The sequence below is a fragment of the Medicago sativa genome, chromosome 8 (assembly GCF_051527215.1).
Source record: "Medicago sativa cultivar Bolivia chromosome 8, Bolivia_mono, whole genome shotgun sequence".
NCBI lineage: Eukaryota > Viridiplantae > Streptophyta > Magnoliopsida > Fabales > Fabaceae > Medicago > Medicago sativa.
Window position 1 is genome coordinate 18,203,089 of NC_140756.1, and position 10,184 is coordinate 18,213,272.

The window sequence follows — 10,184 nt, forward strand, 5'->3', positions numbered from 1 at the left end:
ATAATCGATCAAGTTATTGTGAGTAATTGTCCCTTGGTGCTAATTAGTAATTCTAATTAAGAGATAAAAAGCATATTAGAGTAATAGTTTAGAGGGGAAATCTTGGGATATTACAGAAAGAATGAAACGAGTCTAAATTTATCAGCATCATCATCCCCAATTCAAACAATGTGATGGCAAACAAAAAAAAGTGCACTTTCCCACTTAAAAAAATGTGCATTCTACATATTGCAGCATTTTTTAATTGAGAGATTTGACAGAAGAAAACATGAAATATGTTGCATGGTTCTCCTGGAGATATATAAAGGAACTAGAAAGAGCACATTATACATGAAAGCTCTAATTCAACAGATCCATCTGTTGTGTTCCTCTCGTAACTCAACTCCCTCGCCTTCTCTCCACTCTCACTAGCCTCATCAACATATAACTTATAGCATCTCTTCAATAACTCTTGTTCATCCAATGGAAAATAATTAGTACCAGACACGTAACAACTCTCAACATCAACTACTTTGTACATTTCTAAATATGAAATTATGCATCAAAATAGTAATTTATGATCTAAATAATAAAAGATAATAACCACAATTAAGATCGTATCAAAACATAAATTTGCCTCAAAAGAAGTAACATAACCACTAAGATAATCTTAATATATTTGTCCTACAATTAGATCATATCAGAAACACTAAACTATCTATATTCATAAAAAAAGCATTCCTTTTAAAAAAAAAAAAAAAGTTCCCCTCGTTATCTATGAGTGATGCAATTGACTGCGGTACGAGAAGTTAAGATCACCCAACAAGAGGATTGAGAACCTGTCCGGCAAAGATGATCGTTTGGGTCGAATCTTCTCTAATTAGAAATAGGAAAGGGTGATCGGCTATAAAGTCTATTCCAGTTGGCACACACATGGCCCCTATTCCAGCATTGGCTGTAGCAGCTTCAGTGCCTTCCTCGTTTACTTCAATGGAAGACTTGTGAAATATGTTGGAAACAGAAAGGTCTTGACCTTCAAGAGAGTCCACCATTTTTGTCAAACCTCCAGAAGAGAAAGGTAAACTCACTCCTAACTCCTTCATCATACGAGAAGTTTCAAGCCCAAATGAAAATTTGAATCTTGGAATTTGTAATTCACCTACTCTCACTTGTTTACAAGGAAGCTTGGGCTCTAGGAACTCAAATTCAGAAGCCACTTTCTTAACCATAGCTGATAGTCCATCTTTTGCATTTGGAAGAAAAATGTACATAAAGAATTGTCGCTTATCTTTTCCTTGTTTATAAGGAAGACGAAGAACTTTAAAACCATCAAAAGCACTAATAAACTGGTCAAGGCTGCTGCTCATAAAAGGAACTTTGACTGAGCTGCCATTCAGAAGGTGAAAATCATATTTGCTTGTCCTCCAATTAGGAAATGGATTACTCCATGCTCCTTTAAAATACAGTGCATTAGCAAATATGAGTCTAGTTAAGCTGTCAACTGACCCTTGAGGAAGAATTTCTTTAATAAGACCATTTGTCTCTTTTTCAGCCCATAAATTCACTTCTTTAGTCACTTCAATAGCCTTAAATACAATATCAAATTTAAAAATCAGTTATTCAAATAGATCAGTTGAATTCTTTTCACAAGTATTTCAATAAAAGAGATTAACTTTCTGTTAGTCTAATTTTCACATATTAATTGCGGTTCTAAATTAGTTGGGCGCAATAAAACAAGAGGAAAGTTGCATTCATCAATTAAGCAACATTGACATATTTTCATGTTTCTCATCAACATTTTCCTTAGTTTACTGATTTATGAGTAGTATGAAATGCATATATTATCTCATATTATCTATTGGAAAATACTTCATCGACATTCATACACTCTATCTACACCTTGAGAGAGAAATAAATAGACTGTTGTGAAAGATATGATAAATTAGAGATGTGATAGATAGAAAGAGAGAGATAGCGAGAAAATGAGAAGTTGAATTGATGTTGGGAAGGTAGGGATATCCAAATATAATCACCGTTAAATTTGTTTATCTCAGTGAAAATCAGAATGTTCGGTAGCATATTTGTGCTCATCAACATCACCCCTGAATATTTGTGTGGTGTACATAATATTACTTAAATTTGGGATATACACTATTCAATCTTATTTAGAAGGGAAAGGTTATTTATTATTACTATTGAATCTTTGAAGAACAACACAAAGATTATCTATGCTTCAAAGGTTATGAAATAAAATAAAGGCACTAATTGTTTGTGAAAGTAGAGATCCATTAATTAATCAATAACACAAATTAAAAAGCAGAGCATGGATTGCAATGAAAAGAGGGAGATATACACACAAAATACCTTGTTTATGAAATCAACGGGAGCGGGAGTAGCCTTATAATCGGCAGACACGGTTTCTTTGAAGGAAGGTTGAAGAGAAAGGGTTTTCTCCACCCACACACCATTGGCAAAAGAGAGGCGAGGACCATCGGAAGAAGCTGCGTCTTTGAGGAGGACAGAAAGGAGATGAGAGACAAAGGAGTTGAGATGATCGATGGATTTGAAACGGAGGAAGTTGAGAAGCTGTTTTCGAGTACGACCGTCAGAGCCAGCAGCGATGATGCTGAGAACAACTTGGAGAGACAATGGCGAAAAGACTACATTCTTGTCTGATTCTTTTGAGAAGAGATGTTTGGCGATGGTGAGGGAAACTTTCGCTTGGTTGGTGCTTGATTCATCAAGGTGAGCCATTGTTTTCTTCTTTTGATTTTTCATCTGTGCCAGTAATGGAAAGATGTTTTCTTGGATGGTGAGGGAAACACTTCCATGAGGAACACAACAGCTCAGTAATGGAAATTAAAGAAAATGCATCGGTAAAAATGAGTAAACCACGAAATTAGTACATAATATTATGAATATTTCAAAAATGTTCTTGACTCTGACAAATTTTACCCATAGTAGTCCTTCAGAAAACATGTTAGGGACTAAATTGATAGCAAGTTTTTAGAGATAGTAGTAACTAATTGATAATAAATGGTGGCACTATCTTTCTAGAATATCCATGATTTACATACTAGAGTGTTTACAAAAACTCAAATCCATAATTTTTTCAAGATTTGGTATAAAAAAAAAAAGTATTTTTAACTAAGAACCATACTCAAAGCACATACAGAAATGCAAATAAGTTTTGTCATCTTAAAATGCAGTAACAAAAATTAAACCGAACGAATAAGTAAAAATGAGTAAACCACTAAATTAATCTCTGATTTTGTAAGACACTATAAAATATGTCCTGATATTAATAGTAGTCCTTCTGAAAACATGGTAGAGAGTAGAGACTAAATTAATAGTAAGTGGTTAGAGATAGGAACCAAATTAAATTAATAGCAAGTTGTTAAAATATAGGGACTAGTTAATGATATACGGTTTGTGGACGAACTTGACATTTTAATAGAGTCAATGATCATTTTTAAAAGGGTTAAATATGTTTTTGGTCCCTATAAATATGTCAACTTTTCGTTTTAGTCCCTCTAAAATTTTCCTTCAATTTTTAGTCTCTCTAAAATTTTCAATCTTCACTTTTGGTCCCTCTTTTAAAGTAAACTCATATGTAGAATTCATATTATTTAATAAAATTTTCTAGAAAAATTCAAAATATTATAAGAATCACTCCAAAAAAAATTCAGAATTTTTTAACAAAACATGAATTTAATATGAATTTTTATATTTTTTACGGTTAAAAATTCATATTTAATTTGTGTTTTGTTAAAAAATTCTAATTTTTTTTAGGAATTTTTTTTTAGAATATTTTACACATTTCTGCACAATTTCATTAAAAAATACAAAAATTAAATTAAAAATAGGGACCAAAAGTAGTCATTGAAAATTTTATAGGGACTAAAAGTTGAAGGAAAATTTTAGAGAGACTAAAACGAAAAGTTACATATTTATGGGGACTAAAAACATATTTAACCCTTTTTAAAATATTCAATTACTCCCTCTGTTTCAAAATGAGTGTCGTGTTAGGTGTTTACACACATATTAAGAAATGCAATGAGTAAAAGAAATAGAATGATTATTTTACCAAATTATCCTTATTAACTATTGGTTAGTTTTAAAAGTAATACTTTGGAAGTAGTGTGCAGAGTATTAATTGGAGGGTACAATTGAAAAGAAAAAGTTATTATTGCATTGGAAACTGAAAGTGACATTCATTTTGAAACAATTTTTTTTGGCTAAAGCGACACTCATTTTAAAACGGAGGGAGTATTTGTTTAGATGTTTTTCGTATGGTTCTTACCTAAAATATCAATGATTTCCTCAAAACCATAATTTTCTCAAAATTTGTTATAACAAAAAAAGAGTATATTTTTAATTAAAAACTATACTAAAAAGCACCTAAAGTTTTGTCCATTTGCAAATTGATAGACAATTTGGCGGTAACAAGCTAAGATTTTGATTCATCTGTGAGAGTAAATTTATCTATTTAAAAACAATAAACAAATGCACGTAGATAGCTATGAATCAAAATCGATTAGGGTTTGAAAGCTATGAATCAAAATCGATTAGGGTTTGAAATTTGAAAACAAAGTAAAACCCTAATTTGTAAATTCGGGAACAGAAGAATAATATAGAAAAATAATTTAAAATAATAGAGTAATAGAGAGAGTGAAGAAATAACCTTGAATCGGAATTGGAATTGGAAATGGAATGGTGGAAAGAGGGTGAAGTTTAATTTTTTTTTTTTTGAGGAAAGGGTGAAGTTTAATTGTTGTCACTATCTTATTTATAAAAGCTCTTAAGTTTCTTAGACAACTTTGTGGAGCCAAAAAAGTTTTTGCACATTTCATTCCTAATTTTTTTGTTGTGTCTCTATTCTTTTTAGAAAATAATCGCGTATCTTATTTATAAAAGGTCTTAAGTAACTTAGACAACTTTTTGGAGTCAAAAAAGTTGTTGCACATTTTCTTCCTAATTTTTTGTTGTCTCTATTTTTTTTTTTTACAAAATGTTCGCGTATCTTATTTATCATCTTATCTTATTTATAAAAGGTCTTAAGTTTCTTAGACAACTTTTCGGAGCCAAAAAAGTTATAAAAGGTCTTAAGTTTCTTAGACAACTTTTTGGAGCCAAAAAAGTTGTTGCACATTTCCTTCTTAATTTTTTGTTGTGTCTCTATTTTTTTTAGAAAATAACCGCACTTCTTATCTTATTTATAAAAGATCTTAAGTCTCTTGGACAACTTTTTAGAGCCAACAATGTTGTTGCACTTTTCCTTCCTAATTTATTGCTGTTTATTTATATTTTTAGAAAATGATCGTGTATCTTATCTTATTTATAAAAGTTCTTAAGTCTTTTAGACAACTTCTTTTGAGCCAAAAAAGTTGTTCCACATTATCTTCCTAATTGTTTGTTGTTTTTCTATTTTTTTAGAAAATGACTGTGTCTTATCTATCTTATTTGTAATCTTATTTATAAAAGGTCTTAAGTCTCTTGGACAACTTTTTGGAGCCAAAAATGTTGTTGCACTTTTCCTTCCTAATTTTTTGCTGTTTATTTATATTTTTTGAAAATGAGCGTGCATCTTATTTATAAAAGATCTTAAGTCTCTTGGACAACTTTTTAGAGCCAACAACATTGTTGCACTTTTCCTTCCTAATTTATTGCTCTTTATTTATATTTTTAGAAAATGATCGTGTATCTTATCTTATTTATAAAAGATCTTAAGTCTCTTGGACAACTTTTTAGAGCCAACAATGTTGTTGCACTTTTCCTTCCTAATTTATTGCTGTTTATTTATATTTTTAGAAAATGATCGTGTATCTTATCTTATTTATAAAAGTTCTTAAGTCTTTTAGACAACTTTTTTTGAGCCAAAAAAGTTGTTCCACATTATCTTCCTAATTGTTTGTTGTTTTTCTATTTTTTTAGAAAATGACTGTGTCTTATCTATCTTATTTATAATCTTATTTATAAAAGGTCTTAAGTCTCTTAGACAACTTTTTGGAGCCGAAAAACTTGATCGACCTTTCCTTTCTAATCTTATTTATAAAAGGTCTTAAGTCTCTTAGACAACTTTTTGGAGCCGAAAAACTTGATCGACCTTTCCTTTCTAAGTTTTTGTTTTTTCTTAATATTTCACATATCTTATCTTATTTATAAAATGTCTTAAGTCTTTTAGACAACTCTTTGTAGCCAAAAATGTTATTGAAGTCTAAATTATTTCGAGGGTTTTATTATTTGTCTTTTGGAAGCATTATCAATGATTTTTTTCATAACAAGGATTGGACCAAGGGTCGACCCTAATCCCTATCAATGTATTTTTCATTATAAGGATTGGACCGAGGGTCAACCTTAATCCCTTATCTTTTTACATTAGTTTTGGATGCACTTCTAAAACACATCCAATAGCTAGCACTATGATGTATGGGTTTTGTAGATGATGTAGTCTTTATTGGAAAGTATTTATAAAAGGTCTTAAGTCTTTTGGACAACTTTTTGGAGCCAAAAATGTTGTTGCACTTTTCCTTCCTAATTTTTTGCTGTTTATTTATATTTTTTGAAAATGATCGCGCATCTTATTTATAAAAGGTCTTAAGTCTTTTAGACAACTCTTTGTAGCCAAAAATGTTATTGAAGTCTAAATTATTTCGAGGATTTTATTATTTGTCTTTTGGAAGCATTATCAATGATTTTTTCATAACAAGGATTGGACCAAGGGTCGACCCTAATTCCTATCAATGTATTTTTCATTATAAGGATTGGACCGAGGGTCAACCTTAATCCCTTATCTTTTTACATTAGTTTTGGATGCACTTCTAAAACACATCCAATAGCTAGCACTATGATGTATGAGTTTTGAAGATGATGTAGTCTTTATTGGAAAGTCGGGGCAAGAATTGAATGGGATGTTGGAGACATGGAGTCAAGGCTTAGAAGCGTAAGACTTTTGTTTGAGTAGAAGCAAGACATGGTATATATAATGTAACTTCAACAAAAGACAAAGTAGTTCAACCTTAGAGGTGAAAGTTGAAGATCATATCATAGAAGTTATACAGTTTAGATATCTTGGATTCATTCTTTCAACAAAAAAAATCTTGGGTTCATAGTACAAAATGATGGAGAAATAAAATTAGATGTAATTCATTGTATTCAAGTTGGATGGTTGAAATGTAGAAGAGCCTCATGTATTTTTTGTGATACCTATAGTATAAATATTGTGGAAAATAGGTTTATGTGGTTTGGACATGTATAGAGAAAATCTGTAGATTTTATAGTAAGAAGAGTAGATCAAAAAGAGGATAGTCATATTACAAGAGGTATATGAATACCTAGAAGAACTATAAGAGAAACTATCAAGAAAAGTTTGTAGATTAAGGAGTTGAATTTAAATATGGTTTATGATAGAACAATATTACTTACTTCAATCCGTGTAGTCAAGCCCACTTAATAGGATAATGTTTGGTTGTTGTTGTTGTCGTCGTCTTTTGGAAGCATTAACTCATGCTCAACAACAACTATTATTCATTTCATGATCAACTACCACATTTATTAGTCAATGAGATAATCAACTTTTCGTGCATCGCACGGGTCCAAAATCTAGTTACGATATATAAAGGGAGTACATTCATTCAAAATAAAATAAAGAGAATACACTCTTTTTTGCTATTTTTCTTTCTTTTTTACCCTTCACTCAAACTATTTATCATCACTTTTATAATATTATTTAACTTATCAATTAAAAAATGGGTTAAATCCCATAAAAAATAGGAATAATCTAAAAATAGAAGTAATAAAAACAATAAGAACAATATTGAACCCTATTAAAAAAAATATTTTAACCTTATATAAAAAAAATTGTGTTTCAGTGTAACATTTTTTTTTTTTGAACAAATCAAAATGATATATATACTCAAGAGTGTTTCCAATTGCACAAGATGCGCAAAACAGAAACACCAACAATGTTAATACAATAGAGAGTCAGAATTCCCTTTTAAAGGGCCAACCTAAAAAACAAAATTAAAGGAACACATCCATACAAGAAAGCGGATGTTTCCACCAATCATAATAAGAGTAAGCTAAAGCTGCCTGTTTTGATTTCAGCCATAAAAATGAATGCAACTTCACTTTTTCAATAAGGGTAGATAGAGTAACTGACGTGTTTCGGAACACACGATTATTTCGATCCTTCCAAATCACCCAAATAGTAGCAAACCAGATAACTGTAAAGAAAAGATGAGTAGCTCTTGGCAAACCTGACATCCTGGTAAACTGAATAAAATGGTGTCGAAGCTCACCAGGAGGGACCAAATAAATTCCCAGCCAAGTCTGCACATTGTACCACAGAGCTCCATAAATATTACAATGCAAAAAAAGGTGAGAAGCTGTTTCTGATACATTACAACCAGCCATACATATGCCATATGTTGGTATAAGAATACCCCGTTGAACCAGATTATCTTTAGTTGGTAGGCGATTGCGAAGAAGACGCCACCCTAATAAAGACACCTTTGTTGGAACATGCTTTAACCAAACATCGAGAACCTGTGACCTGTCAACCGTAACACCTGTGTCTGTAATATAGCGGTAAGCTGCTTTCGCCGAATACCCATGAACTGGGTCTAGCAACCAGCTCCAAGAGTCATGAACAGTGTCCTGCAAAATAATGTTACTTAAAAGAGAAACACACTCCCTTACACTCTCCTCCTCCCATGCAAACAAACGACGACGCCAAACCCACTCATTACCATTGCCGTCCCACCCCAACCGCCTCATATCCTCAACCTTACTCTCCTTCTCCACCGCCAACTCAAATAATCTAGGAAACTTTAACCTCAATGGAGTGTCCCCTACCCAAGTGTCATACCAGAAGAAGGTATTCCTCCCGTTCCCTACCTTCCTTCGAACATTATCATCAAACCACCTCCCAACACCCTCACCTACGCCTTCACGCATTCTACACATCATCTTCCACCACGCCGAAGCACGTCTATCTCCCTCCCTAAGCCGCCCCCCAACCTCACCATACCGAGCCTTTAACACTCGATACCACAACCCTTCTTTGTCCACCAACATCCTCCAACACCATTTTCCTAACAATGATAAATTAAAAGCTCCCACCTTCCTAACACCCAACCCCCCTTCTTCTTTTGGTAAACAAATCGAGTTCCAATTAATCCAAGCTATTTTCCTATGATCCTCACCACCCCCCCAAAAAAAAATTTTAAAAATAGATTCAATAGAAGAAATTATACCTGCAGGGGCTTTGAAAAAGGAAAGAAAGTAAACCGGAAGCGAGGACAGGACAGACTTCAGAAGAACCAGTCGGCCACCATAAGACAGATATCTGTTATTCCAAGACGACAAGCGAGCCACAATACGGTCGACAACAGGTTTCCAAAAACTCAGTTTTCGAGAATCCCCACCAATCGGTAAACCCAAATACACAAAAGGAAGCTTCCCTCTTTTACAATTCATAACTGAAGCCGCAGTCATCAGCCAGGAGTCAGGGATATTCACACCAGTCAACATACTCTTGTGGAAATTCACCTTCAACCCCGACACCTCCTCAAACAACAGAAGCACCGCCCGCATGGAACGTACATTTAGCCAACTCTTTTCACCAATGATTAAAGTATCATCAGCGAACTGAAGATGTGACAAAGTCACCTCATTAACTCGGCCCACTGGGTACCCCTTAAACAAATCCGCCCCCACCATTTCTTTCATTAGGACGTTGAAACCTTCGGCTGCCAGCAAAAATAAAAAAGGAGAGAGAGGGTCCCCTTGACGAAGCCCCCTCTCGATAAGGAATTCCTCCGTTGGGCTGCCATTCACTAGAACCGCTGCCTTCGCAGTCCCAATACATTCAGATATCCATTTTCGCCACAGAGTTGGAAAATTCATGTTTACCATCACCATGTCCAAATATGTTAGATCCACCGAATCATATGCTTTTTCAAAATCGACTTTGAACATCAAAAGTTTTCTATCCAAACGTCTTGCTTCATCTACAACTTCATTTGCAATTAAAATTCCATCTAAAATTTGTTTCCCTGTAATGAAAGCAGACTGAGACTCGGAAACCACACTCCCTATGACAGTGCGCAATCTGTTAGCTAACACCTTCGCTAACACCTTATACAAGCAACCAACTAATGAAATAGGCCTATAATCATTTAGACACTGAGGACTGTTTACTT

At 33.1% G+C, this 10,184-nt stretch overlaps 1 protein-coding gene across 2 annotated transcripts; it reads right to left on the bottom strand.

Moving 5' to 3' along the window:
- Positions 1-588: 588 nt before the first annotated feature.
- Positions 589-4,707, bottom strand: LOC146897494 (serpin-ZX-like). Of its 2 annotated transcripts, none has more exons than XM_085735544.1 (3): positions 4,664-4,707; positions 2,344-2,757; positions 589-1,565 (listed from the first exon to the last, which is right to left on the bottom strand). In XM_085735544.1, exons 2-3 carry the CDS (start codon positions 2,755-2,757, stop codon positions 795-797), a joined length of 1,185 nt encoding a protein of 394 aa, XP_085591670.1. In that variant the 5' UTR covers positions 4,664-4,707; the 3' UTR covers positions 589-794. The 2 variants fall into 2 exon arrangements, with proteins under 2 accessions (XP_085591670.1, XP_085591671.1); XM_085735545.1 differs by lacking the exon at positions 4,664-4,707 and adding an exon at positions 2,886-2,972.
- Between the last annotated feature and the right edge of the window lie 5,477 nt (positions 4,708-10,184).